We start from the raw sequence: 18,803 nt of genomic DNA on the forward strand, positions 1-18,803 counted from the left end.
CATATTTAAAAATAAATGAAATATGTAAATAATCCCTTCAGTGACACCTACTATTGCTTGATTCAAATAATAATTGCTTTTATCATCACCACCTAACTATTTTGTTTATGCTTTTAGCTTCTTATTATGTCTCATCATTCTACATTGTCTTTTTGGTTTGCAAGTTAGCACTATTAAAGTCCTCATTTTACTTCTGCTTGTTTTACTTAATGTTTCAGGATACCCTTTTTTTCATTTTTCATTTCATAAAATAAGTTATATAGAGTAAAAGAAAGTTATAGATATTACAAATATATAAAATAGTGTCACTTATCCATACATTATATAGCATAACAGATAATCACTACAACATCACAGCAGTCATTCCACCACATTTAAAGTCCACATGTACAGTGCTTCTTATAAATTGTGATATACCACATATTATATAAAGATATATTTGCTCCCTTCTTATGAACTGGTGGTACCTAGCCTTGTACCTTACCCTTATCAACACTCCCTGCTTCCTGACACTCACTCATCCTGGTCACCTAACCCTTTTCCAGACACATATCTCTTAACCTTGAATTAACTTAAAAATGCTCTTATTCAGTCCACCATCATTCCTTCTTTCAAGCTTGTACAACTCTGTTCATTAGCAGGCATACAGCTTTCTCACCGTGTTCAAAGCTTCATCAAATCTGGAGAAATTTTTTCGGTTAGCTGTCCTCGCTTTCACCATGTTTGCAGTTACAGTAATTATTCTGTATTAATATGTATCTAATTATTCTTCATTGTTAACTTGCAAAATTATCATATTTCTGAGGTGATTTTACTTGTACCATGTTTTGGGGCTTTTGTATTTCATTTGTTAATTTATAAGTTCATATAATTATCAGCCCTTTACATTTGCAATATTGATTAGTGACAAGTTTGGTCTGCAATATTTTGTTCATATTTAGTGTGAATTTTGTTTAATAGAAAATGTTCTAAATTTTATACCAAATATAATTACTGTAAAGTTATGACAACCATATATCTAATATCAGTTATGATTAAACGTTCTGTAATATCAGTTATTATGAAAGAATTCTTGATGTGGATGTTATGTTTGCACTGTAGCTCATAACTCCACTCTGCCAATGCTGAGTGACACACCCCGGTACTTTCTGCCAAATTTCTTGTGAGCTGTTCTAGTTATCGAGAATGTTTGTAAGTCATGGCAGAGTCACAAGTTTGGTAAGGTTCACTCTTGATTCAGAAATGAGATTGTTCAAGGAGATTACAATATCAATGATAATGCATTGTACTTTTTAATAGATGCATATACTGTACCTGTCATACTGTTCCTCATCATTCAGTGATTTACCATTGCTTTCCTCCGCCACCACCCTTCTACCATGCCTCTCTTTCTTATTTATTTCTTATTCCTCCTTAACTAATCACTAGTTATTGTCAGAATATACATGTTGTTATATTGGCAATTTTTCTTTCAGAATAGCTTTATCTTAAATAATTGCTTTTTATCTTTCTCTTCCTCCTCTTATTTCTCTGTCCGACTACTTGGACTGGATAGTAGAGCCACAGCCTCGCTTCTTGCAGGTTGGCATTCAATCCCCGACTGTCTAAGTGATTCGGTACCATTCCTCTCCTCTGTCCTACCCCAGATCCTTACTTTCATATCCCTCCCGAGTACTATATTGTCATAATGGCTTAGTGCTTTCTCCTGATAATTACCTTTTCTTCTCTCTCTCTCTCTCTCTCTCCTTACCCACCTACCCCCCCTGCCCCTCTCCCCACCCACCTGCCCCCCCTGCCTCACTCCCCACCCACCTGCCCCCCCCCTGCCTCTCTCCCCACCCACCTGCCCCCCCCCCTGCCTCTCTCCCCATCCACCTGCCCCCCCCCTGCCTCTCTCCCCACCCACCTGCCCCCCCCCTGCCTCTCTCCCCACCCACCTGCCCCCCCCCTGCCTCTCTCCCCATCCACCTGCCCCCCCCCCTGCCTCTCTCCCCACCCACCTGCCCCCCCCCCTGCCTCTCCCCACCCACCTGCCCCCCCCCTGCCTCTCTCCCTACCCACCTGCCCCCCCTGCCTCTCTCCCCACCCACCTGCCCCCCCTGCCTCTCTCCCCACCCTGCCCCCCCCTGCCTCTCTTCCCACCCACCTGCCCCCCCTGCCTCTCTCCCCACCCACCTGCCCCCCCCCCCTGCCTCTCTCCCCACCCACCTGCCCCCCCCCTGCCTCTCTCCCCACCCACCTGCCCTCCCCCTGCCTCTCCCCACCCACCTGCCCCCCCTGCCTCTCTCCCCACCCACCTGCCCCCCCTGCCTCTCTCCCCACCCACCTGCCCCACCTGCCTCTCTCCTCACCCCCCTGCCCCCCCCCTGCCTCACTCCCCACCCACCTGCCCCCCCCCTGCCTCTCTCCCCACCCACCTGACCCCCCCCTGCCTCTCTCCCCACCCACCTGCCCCCCCCTGCCTCTCTCCCCACCCACCTGCCCTCCCCCTGCCTCTCTTCCCACCCACCTGTCCCCCCCTGCCTCTCTCCCCACCCACCTGCCCCCCCTGCCCCTCTCCCCACCCACCTGCCCCCCCCCTGCCTCTCTCCCCACCCACCTGCCCCCCCCCTGCCTCTCCCCACCCACCTGCCCCCCCCCCTGCCTCTTTCCCCACCCACCTGCCCCCCCCTGCCTCTTTCCCCACCCACCTGCCCCCCCCCCCCTGCCTCTCTCCCCACCCACCTGTCCCCCCCTGCCTCTCTCCCCACCCACCTGCCCCCCCTGCCTCTCTCCCCACCCACCTGCCCCCCCTGCCTCTCTCCCCACCCACCTGCCCCCCCTGCCTCTCTCCCCTCCCACCTGCCCCCCCTGCCTCTCTCCCCACCCACCTGCCCCCCCCCTGCCTCTCTCCCCACCCACCTGCCCCCCCTGCCTCTCTCCCCACCCACCTGCCCCCCCTGCCTCTCTCCCCTCCCACCTGCCCCCCCTGCCTCTCTCCCCACCCACCTGCCCCCCCCCCCTGCCTCTCTCCCCACCCACCTGCCCCCCCTGCCCCTCTCCCCACCCACCTGCCCCCCCCTGCTTCTCTCCCCTCCCACCTGCCCCCTGCCCTTCTCCCCACCCACCTGCCCCCCCTGCCTCTCTCCCTACCCACCTGCCCCCCTGCCTCCCTACCCACCTGCCCCCTGCCTCTCTGCACACCCACCTCCACCCCCCTGCCTCTCTCCCCACCCACCTACCCCCCCCCCCCCTGTGCCTCTCCCCACCTACCTGCCCCCTGCCTCTCTCCACACCCACCTGCCTCTTGCCTCTTTTCCTACCCACCTGCCTACTCCTTTCTCTACTCATTTCTTTTGTTATTTCCCACTCGGCTTTTGCCTTCTCCTTTCCACACCATCTGTTCCTTTCTTCTTTTTTCCCCAGCCCCTCTTGTGCTTCTTTCTCCACCTACCTACTTCCTTTGTCCACCATCCTGTCCTTTCCTTCTTTCTCTTCCCAACTTTTTCCTCCCCCACATAATGACTTCTGTTTATCAAATGCTTTTTTTTCCCCCATGGTGCAGCCGTTTTAAGAAATTCCATATTTGTTCACTCATAATACAGTCCTGAAGGCCCTTTCACATTATTTCAAACATTTTTATTCCAAGGTCATCTCTCATATTTCCATATGCTTCAAGCACATTTTAAACTGGCTATTCCTTATGTAACTTAGTTTTTTTTATATTTAGGCTTCCTATATTTTGTCTTTTTCTACACATCCTGACCCCCTCATTCCTCTCACCATTGGAAGAAATGTATACAAATTCTCATTCTTGAATTCAGTATTCACTCATACCTGTACTGTATATACCTGTAATATCCTTCCTGTTTGTGTAGCCAGTATGCTGCTATGCTGCTACTGTATAACAAAACCACTGCTTTGATTATCTCCCTTGCCATACATTTTTAGAATGTATGTATCGTCCTTTTCCTTCTATCCACATGGGGATATTCTACATATGTGGCATGTGTCATGTTGTTATAGTACCTTCACACACACACTGTTGGTGTTTCCTTTTATCTGTCTGCCATTTCAACTGCCTGTCTCGTAGCTTTTCTCTACTGCAGAGACTGCCTTGATTCCTCTACCCTGCCTGTGCTCTCTAGTGCCTGAGTGCTGCTCGTCACTAACCCAACAATTCCTCTCCCTCTTTCAGCAACCTGGCAAACTAAACCTTAAGGCCTATAGCAACGTGACTGATGCCATTGGCAAAATAAACCTCAAAGACGCGGGTCTTCTACACTCTAAACTAACCAAAGGGGGTTCCGTGCACGCACCCCTTGCCACCCCAGAGAACATGGACCTTGGCCCAGATTACGCCGCTGTGAGTACGCTCATTGTCCCGCTCCCAACAGCCGCCACAACTCCCCCTTCCCCCCGACCCCACCAACTCGTACCTCTGTTCCTTTGCTTCTCTTTCCTTTCACTTTCATTCATCTCTATTCATTGTCTTTTATTCGCCTTCAATTGTTTACTCCAGATATTCACACCAGATAGCCTCTGCCTTTCCATTTCGTAGTTTATTCATTGTGCTCGTCTCTGTCCTCTGCCATTATCTTTTGTGTTAACATTTTTCTATTCTTTTGCTCATAAGTTCTCTGGCTGTTAAGAACTTGGTTCAAGTCTGCGTTCCCTCTTTATCATTGTGATGTTTTGCTTAACATTTGATCATCCTTCTAATATATTTTCTTCTGCAGCTTCCTGATATTCCCCTCCCTCTTCATCGCAATCCCTATTTATTCATTTTCTTCCCTAGTCCTCCTCTTTACCTTCCCCTCTTCCATCTCCCACCTTTTCCCCTTTTTTCTTTCTCACCCCCTTCCCCTCCTCTTTTCTTCTCTTTCCTTCTGTTTTTTTTTCCTCTCACCCTTCTCATCTCTCATCACCTCTCCCTAACCTTCTTTTTCTCTTGCTCATCTTATCCTCTTCATTCTCTTCTCTCCTTCTCTTCTCCTCATACATTATTCCTCCTCTTCCTCAACTCTGCTCTCTTCCATTTGTTATCATTCTCCTTTTCATTACCTCCTTTCAAATTATTTTTTAGACTTTGCTTGTCCCATTTATTTTACTTTCTCATTCTCTTTTCCTTCCATCTCTCAGCCTCTTCCTTCCACCTTCACTGCCGCTTCCTCCTCCACTCATTCCTGTTTCCTCCCATTCCTCCCTTTCCTTTTCCCATCCTTTTTTTTTTTTGTTTTTTACTACCCATCTCTTCCACCTAACTTTACACACTTTTGCAGGTTCCTAAATCCCTTCATATCATTCATTATATATATATATGTTTTATCATGTAGAGTGCAGTATTTTCTTGAGTTACCTCTTTAGTTATTGTAGATGTTTTTGTTTAGATTTTGGTTGTAACTTTTTAATAACATTCGGTATAATGTAGTTAAAAATGTTGCTCATGAAATCTTTTGAGTGACCTCTGTAAATGGTCAAATTTGTGCACAAAGGCCATATAAAAATGTTGCTGCATATCATATTATTTCCAGATTAACAGACTAATGAATAGTATGTCAGCAGGTGAAGGATGCTGTCCCTGGCTTGTATGGTAGCTTTGAGGCAGGAGACTATGCATATTCCAGAGTGCAAGAGATTCCCCAAGCTGCCGGCTCAAAGACCAGGAGACAGCGGAGGGAGAAGGGACGGCAAGGTTGGTTGTTAGAAGTGTGCTTTTGCGATCAGCTATTTTGAGCCCCAATCAATTCCCATACGTCGTATAACTTGTGGAGAAATTTATGCAAAAAATTTTGTAAAGACTCGTAATGGCTGGTCGCAGACAGTAGACTCTGGTTAACGTTACCAATAGTTAGTTAATTTATTAGTTAATGTTATGATCCACTTGGTGTTGCCAGCTTGACACAATCAGGGCAGTAGCCAGGGGTGGCCAGTACAGGCTATGGCTCACCCCAGGCCAATCCTCTCACTCATTGGGTTCGTCGTTTTGTTATAAGTTATATTATTACCTTTTGTTGACTTGTCATGATTATTGTCTGTCTGTTGTCACTTGAATTACAGTAAAATTATTGAATATTTTATAATTGCATGGGCAGTGTTCCCTCCCATCTGTTTCCAACCATCCTTGTCCAGTATTGTCCCCCTTCTACATAAGCCATTGGGCCATTTTCTTCAGATGAGCGTGCCTTCCCTCCCCACTTTCCTTAACTTGACATATTGGCCATGTGCAATGAGGCTATAGGTTGGCCTCCTCAAGCTCCATTGTCAGCCACACAATCATTGGGTTAAACAAAAAAAGTGTTGCTTCTTCCATAATTAAGATTTTTACATTTAGTATCAGTTCAGGAAAAGTATGGCATTGTATGGAACTTGAAGTTACGTACTTATAATGGTGTTTCCTCTGGACCGAGTGACAAAGAATCAAAATCCAATAAAGAACATTTGAGTGTGCCTTAGAAAAAATCCCCTGGCTATGTCCCTGATCATTACTAATCCAAGATTATTGACCAGTCACATTATAGGGATGAAGGTTTGTGTGTTAATATTAGCTGGAGTCTTCTTGTAGCTCTGTGGTAATGGAAAAGAAAAGGTTCATGTTTTTCTCTGATGGTGAATGATAATTTTATTTCATTTATGTTTTTCTAATGATAAATTTCTAAGCTGAGGCAAATATTTATAACATTTCTGAGCTATCCCACTTGGATGCTTCCTAAGACAAGATCTCTGAAGGGCTCATTGGACAGTATTATGATTGAGCAAGGTGCACAATGGGGAAGAGGAATTGTTTAAATGTTCCCCGTGAGGTGATACTTGTACTAGGCATGCACTGAAGACATGCTTAATCCAACCCAGAGTGACCACATCAAGTGTATATAAAAGCACTCATCATGACAAAGACCGGGTTCAGTTAAGAGCCTTGATTTTGTGAGAGGCTATGGAAAGTCAAATGGTTATTGGATGCTTAATAAAACTATATTTTGACAATTAGTACGTGTGTGTTTTTTGTGAGTGTGGGTGGAGAATGGGGCAGGGGTGTGTGCATGAGTGAGTGACTCCACCATTAATAGCAATACTACTGCAGTGTTCATGGGAATTAAGGTTAACAGGTGGAAAATAAATACTAACAGTCTATCCATTAACCTAGGGCAGCTACTAATGACATCACAATAAGACTAAAATGGTAATTTGCCCTTAACACTTTAATTGCGATGATGGTCGCACATTGATCCTTGGGTTAATATGGTTATTATCATATGTTCATTTCAGTTATCAACAATCAGTTTTTGTACAAATTATGTAAAAATAAATTTATATATATAGATATATATATTATATATATATATATATATATATATATATATAATATATATATAATATATATATATATATATATATATATATATATATATATATATATATATATATATAATATACATTTCGTTGACCCTAGTCAACATTATCAAAGGCAGAGTACAAGTGGTTATAATTTTAGAGCAGCCAAATATATAGAATCTTGCCCTTTGTCATATTCTAAAAGCAATACTGTATTAAAAAATACGTATTGAGAATCCACTCTCAATACTAACTTATTCGTGGAATACTGTAGTGGCCCCTCCGTTTACGAATTCAATCCGTTCCCAGAGATGGTTCGTAATCCGAAAATTCGCACCTCGAAACAAATTTCCCAATAAAAAATATAAATTGAATTAATCCGTTCCACACTCCCAAAAATATTGACATCAAAATATATTTCCTATCTAATTCACATAAATATTTAGTACTTTATGTACAATTTATAGCTTTCCTTTATTGATGACTTGTTGGCGTATGGAAGACGGTGATGAGGGAGGGGGAGGAGAGCTAGAATATGCTGCAAATTATTGTTGATTAGCTCTGGCAAGAGTGTGGATATGGTAAAGAAAAGTAAATAGTGCTTAGCTATTCGTTGGTACTGTATCTGTGCTTTAAATCTTGATATTCTAGTTCACTGCTATACAGGCTTCTGAGATGGAATAGAGTGAATTCCACTTTCTTATCACCTGCACTGCATAGGCACTGACCCATTTTAATTTCTAACTCCACTCTTATCCTCTTGTCGTATTATCCCTATGTTGAAAAAGGGTGTTCTCATTTTCCTTCTCCGAGCATCTTGTTTTATTCACCATAATCGTTTGTCCCTATGGACCTTCTCTTGTCAATTTATTTTTCTAGTTTGGTCACCAGTAACCTTTCAACATAAGTTAGTCCTCTTATTGCAAATTTGTGGACTTACTTTATAATTTTTTGTTTGCTTCACAAGATGAGGATTTCATGCTGGTGCTGTGTCTTCTAGATCTGGTCTGCCATATAGTCAGCTGTTTGTATGTTTACATAGTTTGCATATTCTGCTGATTTTATCCTATATGTGTGTTTCTGGTGTAAGTGAGGGTGTTTCATCTACTCTCATATTTTTTTCTTTCCAATTCTTCTAGCTGTCTTCCCTCTTTCAGTCTTTATTACTTTACACTTCATAAGACTGAAATCTAGATGACATTTATCAGCTGACTCCTGCAGCTTGTTTAGGGCCACCTGCTACAACCTACAGTCTTTATCTTTGCTCTTTTCAATAGTTCTGCATCAACTGTGAACATTGATATATCAACCTGTCCTCTCAAATAATACATCGTATTTTGACGCTATAATCCCCAACAGACAAAAGAAAGGGGTACTATGAAAAGTAGTGGCTCATAAACAACCATGTTTTCTATGTGTGGGTCATTTAGGATTTGATTTGCACATTTTAGTAGTCCTTATTTTGCCCATTGTCACAACTTAGAGGTTGAGCTGGATGTGTAGGAACTTAGCCCTCGTGGTCATGGGGGCCTGACAGCTGAGTGCACAGCGCTTCGGATTCGTAGACCTGAGGTTCCGCGTTCGATCCTAGGTGGAGGCGGAGACAAATGGGCAAAATGTTTCTTTTACCCTGATGCCCCTGTTACCTAGCAGTAAATAGGTACCTGGGAGTTAGACAGCTGCTACGGGCTGCTTCCTGGGGGGGTGTAACAAAAAGGAGGTCTAGGTCTGGTCTAGGACCGGGCCGTGGGGACGCTAAGCCCTGAAATCATCTCAAGATAACCTCAAGGTGGTAGGTTATTTACATAGATCAAAAACAGCAGAGTTCAGAGGACTATGGCTTGAAAGACTCCTGTGATTGTTTTCTGTCAGGTGCTCTATTTCCTAGTCCAGCAACCTTCCAGTTACTCCAGTCTACTTCATTTTAGGAAAATGCAGTCTGCTCAGCTCTCTATTTCCTGTGTTGTGATGGGATTTTGATACAGTTCCCACTCATAGATATCATTTAAGAAATGAGTGCTTTATCTCTTATAATGTGTATGAAAACTCATCGCTGATTTGGGTATTGGCTTGAATTCATTATTGCACATGTAGTGTGATGTGAAATGAATGAACGTACAAAGTGCTTCAACATATATTATACAGTATTACAACTACCTGAGGTAATTTTCACTTAAACATTTTGGATACATTCTCTTGTTAATCATATTTTAACGAAAAAAGTGAATATCTACACCATCGTTCAGAGCTGCTGAGAAATATAATTTTTGAGTTACATTTGTAATTCATGAACCATGAGTGGTATACTAGTAATTGCTAGCATTCAGGTGTGGGCATGCATAAAGAAAATATGTAACAAACAAATCACTATTGTAGTGTACTTGGCAACTTAATATTTCCCATACCTGGAATTGAATCATGTTTATTTTACATTAGCTATAAGAGGCATAATTTTTTACATTTGATCATAAACTTCATTTTTTTTCCCATGACAGGTTTAGTTGATTATTAAGAGTTTCATAATTGTACATGCATATGATGCAGTGCATTAATGGTTTAATATTTGGCCTTAAGTGCATTTTTGAATTGATGATGTTTACAATAGGTATAAATGTAAGGTACCATGTTTTTCTCTGGTGTTATGTGAAATAGCATTCCTAAATAAACATGAAGCTGAAATAATAACAATAGCCCAAAAATATTTGGAATGTTATGGGCATGTACTGTATACCACCATCCATGCTCAAGAGATCCAGCAAATGTAAACACTGTACTCTAGAAACAACCTGCCTATGTTAATCCCACTTTGTGAACAATTTGTAACAGCTACAGTGTTTATATAATATCAGTTTACACAATAGGTAAAGTAATGGTGGTGAAGATGGAGAAGAAACCTGGATGTGAGTTATGGCGGACCATGTGTAAGTGATGATGAGTTGAGTGAGTTGGGGAAGGACGGTAACTAGTGTTGGGATACCTTAGATACTATAGTATCTAAGATACTATGGATACTAGGTTTGGATGGACAAGATCACGGTGCAGCTAGAGAACTGCATGAAGGAGTGACAATAATGAGTTACTGTGTATGTACACCTGTAAAATGCTGGTGTGGTATGACAAATTAGTGTATTAGAATCAGTATAACTGAATAATCAGAGTAGCATGTGTAAATTGGTTGGTATTAGGGGTTAGTTGGATAGAATATGGAATAAAATTATTCTGTTCTAGGAATGTTTAGTCATGTTAAACAAATGTACACTAATAGAGTGATGGAAAGTGAGCTTTCTTGCAAATTTGTGAGTTAGATGAGGAGGAAAAGGAATGTGAAGATTGTGTCAATCATGAATAGCGAGAGTGAGAAATTGGAAATGACATGCGAACAGAGGACAAGAAGTGGCAGGGAATATGAATCAGTAGAGGTAGTTTATTAAAATATAGTGAATATCTGACATGTTGTAATGGTGCTTGAAGTAGGGAAAGATTTTGCTGGAGTGTTGTGGTGATGGTTGATCATTGATAACTACCACAACAGTAAAGTGGGAAGTTGGCCAGTGATAATGAAATAAGAAATAATCAAATTTGTGGAATCTCTTCTACTGTTTGATTAGATAGAGACATATCATGCAGAGTTGTGGCTGTAGGAGGTTTTCAGTAAGCATTATGTCATGTATTATATTCGACATTCAAGTGGGATAGGATATGCTCAGTTTTACTTTGTTAAGTTCAACACAAGTCTTAAAACAATAGATTAGCAAAATCATTTATTGTTGATCTGATAGCTTTTAATTGTGAGTTATTTTAATAATGGCATTATATGCAAGTTATTAAACAAAATTTCCTTCAAATTTTGAATACAATATGAAACAAAACTAAAAGCTCTGTGTTTTTAATATTGATCTAATTTTAAGATTCTGTATAGTGTTAGCTTAAAAAAAAAAATGGTTGGGCTTAGGTATTGTTGAGTGTTTAGACATCAAGAGAGAGGTGTATACCTTGCAGTATTCAGATCTCAACATATGGTTTTCCTGAGCTATCCTAGTTGGGTGTTCTGTAAGGCAAGCTCGCTGAATATCTCATTTAACCAGGTTTGTCATGTTGGGGCAGAGTGACATTCCACACCAGTACAGTTGGGATGGTTTCAATCACAATTTCTTGTCAATTATGCACAAGTAGAGTTATTCCACACATTATGTAAATGTGTGGAATACATATTGGTAACAAACTTGAAACTGTGAACATTCCCTATAAACATGAACATTACATCCTTCTCTCTGTGCGTGGTGAGTCAGCAAATTGTCACAATAAGTCCACAAACCCATTTTGACTCCTCTGACTTCCATGACTTCCACAATTGGCTCAGGGATGTTATGCTCATGGGGTAAGAAGGCATTTAAGTTCTTGAATGAGTTTGGGGGATTCTCAAAAAAAGACTCTTAAGGAATCAAGCGTGACTAGTTTTCTCTTCCAGCCCCGCTGGTGTGTATTTCACCTTCATCTTGGGTAAATGTGCCACATCCAAGGAGCTGAAGGAAATTTATGAGTTGCAATCTGTGTCATGTTTGTATCTGAAATGACATGTAATATGTAATCCATTTCTTCTATCCCAGTTGTATAGGGAGGGGAGTGATTTATTCTTACTCTGAGAGTCTCTGTGGCCTCCCGTATTGCAGTTATTCTCAGGCGGTGATCTGTGGCTAGAGTTCTCTTCATGTTAGGACTCAGCAATTCATATCTCAAGTTTTGGTAAAATATTTTGACTCGGTGCTTTTGGCAACACTTCCGGATATGTTTGCCTCGGGTGCTGTTCACTACTGCACCACTATTCGAAGAGTGCAGTATAGAGAGTTGCTGTGTTGTGTAATTACCATAATGGCTATCTCTACTTTATAATTATGATTTTCATGACAATAATTGCTTGCATAATCAATAATCTTTAACATATAATTAAAAAACAGATAATTTTCTTGTTGGGTTCTAGGTACATTTCTATCCTCTGGAATGGGCATTTTATCTTCTGAGAATTTCATTCTTTTCAGACTAGGTTTGGTGGCAGGCTTTTCAAGTACTGTAGTGGGCAATACAGTTCTCAAATTATATAGACTTTATGAGATCCCTGGAAGGGAAATTTTAGCTCTTCTGGTTTAGTCAACTTGCATGATGAGGCTTGTGGCCTGTGGCTCTGCTTGTAAACCTATAGCTCCTTAACCCCATCCACTTGCTGCAGCATCTCAGGACTGCAATCCATACATGCTTGCTGGTAAAGGGTTTGTGAGAGCTGACTCCCTCCACAACCTTTTCCTTCCTCCACAGTCACATAGTAGACGAAAACTCTTCTTTCCTGATGGAAGTCTGCTACTGCAGTATTGAAGTTGTCATCCACAAGCAGTTCCAGAGAACAGACATCACTCTGTGGTATGGGTTGGTAGCTGGTCCCTGCTCTTCATAGTGTGAGGAAAGGTTCTTTCCAGAAATGCTTGAGAATATGGTCTGGTTCCCATTTGATCTTGTTTGGGGATTTATTTGCAAACTGGACAGCACACATGAAATTGAAGGAATTTGCCCGTCTCCCTGATCAGTTGGTACTTTTCATTAGTATCAACTAATGCTTCTTCCAGTCTCATCCCCATATACTGTTCATGTTTGGCACGGCGTGTAACTTTTAATTGAAGAATGGGGTCCAGGCTTCTGAACCTAACCCTGATTTTCTTGAGTTCAGTTCAACTTCTGCCTCGGTTATTGTTTTGGGCTCCTCCTTCCTCTTGGTTGTTCCCTTATCAGTGGGGAAGTGACTAATTTTTTGTTGGTCTAATGTACTAGTATGAATAGATGCTTTTCACTCCTCCCATTTACAGCTTCTCTTTACTGGATCCTTTAGTCATGAAACAACCTATTGATGAAATTTCATATTTTACTTCCTAGGATCTCTACATTTTCCACTCCCTTTTCTGGGGGGAGCCCCGTCGGCTCCCCGGAGCTTTACCGGCTGATATGCTAATGTCAGACTTTGGCATCAGTCATGTGTATGGAGTTCTAGGGCCTACCGGGGACCACGAGCCAGAACCTGGCCCCCTCAGAGAGGCAAGGGGAGCAATGGCCTATAGAAACCCCCGTGTGGTTGGAAGCATTCTATGTCTGCCATCGACCGGGTCAAGCATCCAGAAAGGTAAGCATTCCAAAACAAACCCCTATTCTGGTGAAAATTGCTACCTAAGCCGAACTAGTGAATAGAACTCTTCAACAGAAAACACGGAAACTAGTATGACGTCATACGTCACCGCGCCGCTGTCTGCGCAGCTCCCCCCTCCCCGGGAGGGGGAAGGGGGAGCCCCAGACCTCCCACACCGGCTATCCACCCATCAGTTCTTCGGCTGATGCTATAGGCAATGGTTATGTGCTCCGGCTCCAGTGGTTGTTTCAGCACTGTACCTAGAGTGTGGTGTCTGTTTTCTAGGTGGTGCGTGAGCCGGGTGTGATTCTTCAGTACTCGGGCTGCATGCGCCTAGGGTTCCCTTCCCTAGGTGCCCTGTAAGTACTGCCCTTGGGGCTTGGGGCCACCTTCCACAAGTTCCTTGGGTCCTGCCCCTGCTTGGCCGTTTACCGCTTGGTTTTCGGCCACTCTTTGTGTGCTCGGGTGTTCTGTCTCCCTTGTTCGCCTTAGAGTAAGGGGCAGTGTTTGCACTGGTGGGGCGCGGGGTACTGTGCAGCTTGTCTTTACCAATCATAGCGGCCGGCTCTGTTCCGCTTGGGTACGCTGTCCTCTTGCGGGGTTTTCTTTTTCTTTTGTTTATATACCTGGTGGGGGGGTCTGCCTTCGTTCTTGCCCCTTGTGTCCCTTGTGTTCTGAGTATTTCTGGTGGTACCCCCTGCTAGGTCCCCGTGAGTGTACACGTCCCGGGGGTTCAGCTCTTAGAAAGTTGTTTGGTAGCTTGGGTGCCGGTTAGCAGTACCCTGCCTGGGATTACCTGAGCGCGAGTCCTCTTAAAGTAAACGCTCGGGACCCTGGGAAACCCCTGGGGGCGCGCGGGTCCGATGGATGTGACCCCAGAGCCCCCCCCTCGCTTCCAGCGAGTTTGAGGGTTGCTCTCACCTTTTGTCTCTGGGTGACTCTCTGTTTTGCCTCCGTCTGCTGCCTGTGGGGTCGGTGACACCTTCGACCCGGTGTCCTGCGAGTTTGGTTGCTCGTTGTGGCTCGGTTACCCAGTTGTGCTAACAAAGCGGGTGCGGGCAGCAGGGGCGTTGCACTTGAGCCTTGGTGGTGGCAACGTTCTCGTGGTTTCCTCCCCGGGAGCCCCGGGGCTGCCCCGTTGTATTTCGTTTTGGGACTTGGGGGTGTTGGTTGCTTCGGTTCCATCCACGCCCCCTTGTCTTTCCCCTGGTTCACCCTTCCTGCCTGCATCCGGTTCCTTACCGTCTGTAGGTTCAGGGCGGGGTGTTTGGTGGTGTTGAGACTCGGGCAGTCTCGGGGAATTCCCCTTCCGGGGTAGTGACGGGGGCATTTGGGCCTGTTCCTCCAGCCGTGTTGTATGAGTCTGCCAGTGGGCTCCCTTCCTTAGTGTTTTCACGGCTGCCCCGGTTTTCTGGTACGGCCGGGGCTTTGGGGGTACGGCTCGGCCCCGGGGCCTGTCGTGTAGGTTCCCGGGGCTGGGGAGGGGCTGACTTGGGGGGGCCTTGGCCCCGTTAGACCCCGTGGGGGGTTTTATCCCCCTCTAGGCGGGGCTTGTGGTTACGCGGAGTGGGGTCTTTCCTCCCCACTCGCCGTACGTGCTGTTGGACGTCGGCCCCTCCCCGGGCTCGGTTCCTTGGCCTTTGAGTCGGTTGGTTCCGTCCTGTGGGTGGATGTTTCCTCCCCCGCTTTTTGGGACGGTGTTTTTGTCATGTTTCCCCGTTCGATGGGGTTCTGCGTGACTTTTGATCTCGGGTGCGCCTGCGCCTTCGTGTGCCTTCGGGACTAGTGTTGGCTTCTGTGTTCTCGAGGGTACGGGAAGGTTTTTCGCTACTTCCCGCATTATTGGATCGTCTGTCGGCTCCTAGTACTTGTCGCCCTGTTGGGCTACTTGTCGCCCTGTTGGGCTACTTGTCGCCCTGTTGGGCTACTTGTCGCCCTGTTGGGCTACTTGTCGCCCGGTTGGGCTCCTTGTCGGCCATTTGGGCTACTTGTCGCTTGTTTGGGCTACTTGTCGCCCGTTTGGGTTCCCTTTTTTTGGGCTCTTTGCTTCTTTGGCCGGTTTTATTGTTCCTGCTTCCTCTTTTGGCTCTTTTTCTCGTGCAATAGTCCTGGCTGGCGCCTTCCCGCAAGGAGGGTGTGCGGTTCGGCCAGCGTGTTATGCGCATGCGCCGTGGAGTTTGTTTTGGTCTGGGCGATGGTTCAGTGCTGGGGTTTTGCGCCCTTTTTTGCTACAGTGCTTCGCCTCTCGTTCTTCTCCCTGGCTGCGGTATGTGCCCCTTTGCGCCAGGGGTGTCCTGGTTCCCAGTTGTGGGGAGGACACCGCGGTTTTCTGTGTCATGGGTGTGGACCGCCTCCTTCGCCTCTCCCTGTTCTCCTGCGGGTCCGGCTCTGGCGTCTTCACCTGGCGGTGCTCCCAAGTTCTTCTGGGCACGGTTGAGTCGTGTCAAGTTCGAGCCACCATTCGCCAGGTGAGTTTCTGGCGTCTTTTGGCCGGGCGCTGGATGCGGCGGTGTTCATATACCTGTCTTTATTTAGGTATAATTTTGTACGACTGAGACCGTTCGCACACCGGTGACTGTCCCTTTATCACCCCTTCCTGTCCCCCTCATGTGCATGTCCAACCCATGCTGGAGTCGTTCAGGGGACCCTCCTTTTTTAATGTTGTGAGGTGTGGGGGTTGTAGGGTTGGTTCTGTACTCACCTGGTGAGGCTCCTGGCTGTGCTTGCAGGATTTGAGCTCTGGCTCTTGGGTCCCGCCTATCTGGTAGAACTTGCGGGATAGTACCAGTGGAGTGCAGTGGTGCTATTGGCACTTTTGGGGAACACTGTATTACCATCAGTGGTCTGTGCTTGTTACACGACCTACTTGCGAGCATAAGCCTTCTTGCTGGTTCGTCCGTGGACTTCCAGGGCGCACTGGCCTGTTTTCGTATGGCAGTTCCGGCCCGTCCTGGTTGTGGGGGTATGTGGGCCGGTAGACTGCTCCTAGCAGCTGCCTGGTGGGCCATCCTCTGGCCGGTCTGGCCTGACCTTGGGCCGGGCTTGAGGTGTAAAAGAGCTGCCAGTACCTCATCCAGCAGGTATCGAGCGGAGTTTCTCTGCCGTCGGTCGCCTGGTGCAGGTTTCTGGGCCTGCAGGGTTTTGTCGTGTCTCCGTTGGCCCTGTCTGGGGTCTGCCTGCTCCGTTCTCTGCCTTTGCAGAGGGGAGTTGCTATTTACATGTTGCATGTTGCAGTGGTGCCTGTTGCTGCTGCTGCTGCACGTGAGCATTGGTACCGTGTTTCACGGTGGCGTGTCCTTGTTCCTGTGTCCGGTTGTGGAGTGGCGCTTTGCTGCCGTTTTGTGCCTGGGGATTGCGTGGGGTTTTTGTCCCTGCCTGATTGTCCACCCCTGGTTGTTCTCCTGGTTTTTTTTTTTTGTGTTTCTGCTCTTTCTTCCTGCCTCTTCTGCAGCAGGAATGTTCTGCGTGTGTTCTTAGGCGTTGGTCAGCCTGTGTCCTGTGATGTGCTTCTTTGTCTCGGTCTGTTGCAGTTGTTCGTGCCCCTTGGTTCGGGTCCTGTTCTGGCGGCGACCCTTCCGCCTTCTTTGGTTTTCCTAGCTTGCCCGGCCGGTTGTTGTTGTTTTATTTTTTTTGGGGGGGTTCTTGCGATGTCTCGCGTCGGACCCGTCGTTTCTGAACTCCTGGCGGGCTTGCATGCTTCGGAGTTTTTCTGTTCGGCAGACGTTCCATCTCCTTGTGCCGCCTGGGTTTCGGTGGTCGCGCCCGAGATCTTCTCGCGGCTCCGCCTTTTTCCTGGGCTCGGGGGGGCCTTGTCGGGGCTGCTTATGTTCTGCCTCGTGGTCTCGCCTCCGGTTGGTGGTCGGGTGGCTTCGTGGTAGGTGTCCCACCTGCGTGCTTTCTTGGCGGCAGTATGGGGTATTTTGGCGGTCCTTCCTTTTCCTGTCCCTTCTTCGGTGGGTCCTTCTTGTTGGCTTGGTTTACTCTCGGCTTGGTGGCCGTCGTCTTGCCACATACTGTCGCCTCTTTTCGTGCGGCGCAGGCGGAGCCGCTTCAGCTTGCTTTCGGTCTTGGTGTTGCTTCTGCACCGTTAGTCAGCTGTCTTGTGCGTCATTTCACCTCCGGCCTGTTCGTGCGCCGCTTGCACCATCCTGGTCTCTGGTCAGCGTGCTCTGTCTTCTCCTCGGTTGGTAGTGCCCCTTCGGTTCCGGTGTGTTTTTTCGTCGGCTCTTTCCTTTGGGCCTTTGCCTCTGGGGGTCGGTTCGCTGTGTTTTCTTGCTCCTTCGGTTTTAGCGTTTTGGTTGTTTGATGGCAGCAGTCTCCATCTTTTCTGGCGCGGGGTGGGGCTGCTGCATTCTGGAGGGGTCCAGGGTTTGTTGGTGCTTTGTTGGTCGGGCCGGGGGTGTGTCGTTTTTGTGTTCAGTGGCGGCCCTCTGCTGTTGTTTGCGTGCCACGGCGTTTGGGTCCGGAGCGCGTTTTGCGTTGATCCGGTTCTGTTCTTCCCGGTTCGCGGGTGATGGTGTCCCGGGTGGTCAGCCGTGTTCTTGCGGCTAAGCTGCCTGTGTTCTTCCCTCATGCCTGTGGCGTTCGTGGCTTCGCTGCTCTCGCTGCCGTCTGGGCGACGTGGCCTTGCGGTCTTTCGGGCATGGATTTTTGGTGTTCGTGCAGGGGCCTTGCTGCTCGTGGTTCTTGTGTTGTTCCCGGGATTTTCGGGGCTGTGGCGCCTTGGGTTGGCGTTTGCTGCCGGTTGTCTCGCCTCCTTGGGGGGTGCGTGGTGTCCGCCTCCCGGTTTTGTCCCTTTGACCTTCCTCTGTGGGTAGTTAGCTCCGGGGAGCCGACGGGGCTCCCCCCAGAAAACCAGCGTTGAATGTAATGAAACGCCATTTTCTGGGTGAGACCCGGAGGCTCCCCGGCAACCCTCCCTCCCTCCGGTCGGCGTTTTTCGCGTGTTTTGACATCCAGCCTCAGAACTGATGGGTGGATAGCCGGCGTGGGAGGTCTGGGGCTCCCCCTTCCCCCTCCCGGGGAGGGGGGAGCTGCGCAGACAGCGGCGCGGTGACGTATGACGTCATACTAGTTTCCGTGTTTTCTGTTGAAGAGTTCTATTCACTAGTTCGGCTTAGGTAGCAATTTTCACCAGAATAGGGGTTTGTTTTGGAATGCTTACCTTTCTGGATGCTTGACCCGGTCGATGGCAGACATAGAATGCTTCCAACCACACGGGGGTTTCTATAGGCCATTGCTCCCCTTGCCTCTCTGAGGGGGCCAGGTTCTGGCTCGTGGTCCCCGGTAGGCCCTAGAACTCCATACACATGACTGATGCCAAAGT

The 18,803-nt window shown here is 46.7% G+C and overlaps 1 protein-coding gene across 36 annotated transcripts in view; it reads left to right on the forward strand.

Annotated features, from left to right (window-relative positions):
- Positions 1–18,803, forward strand: part of RhoGAPp190 (Rho GTPase-activating protein 190) — a 181,864-nt gene that overhangs the window by 137,889 nt on the left and 25,172 nt on the right. For 17 of the 36 annotated variants that reach the window (XM_069312127.1, XM_069312143.1, XM_069312139.1 and 14 more), the window contains 2 exons: positions 4,178–4,345; positions 5,542–5,674. In XM_069312127.1, coding sequence (XP_069168228.1) covers positions 4,178–4,345; positions 5,542–5,674 — 301 coding nt within the window. The remainder of the gene's footprint in view (positions 1–4,177; positions 4,346–5,541; positions 5,675–18,803) is intronic. The other 19 variants (XM_069312128.1, XM_069312148.1, XM_069312152.1 and 16 more) reach the window with 3 other exon arrangements.

This window comes from Procambarus clarkii, chromosome 71 (assembly GCF_040958095.1).
Source record: "Procambarus clarkii isolate CNS0578487 chromosome 71, FALCON_Pclarkii_2.0, whole genome shotgun sequence".
Classification (NCBI taxonomy): Eukaryota; Metazoa; Arthropoda; class Malacostraca; order Decapoda; family Cambaridae; genus Procambarus; species Procambarus clarkii.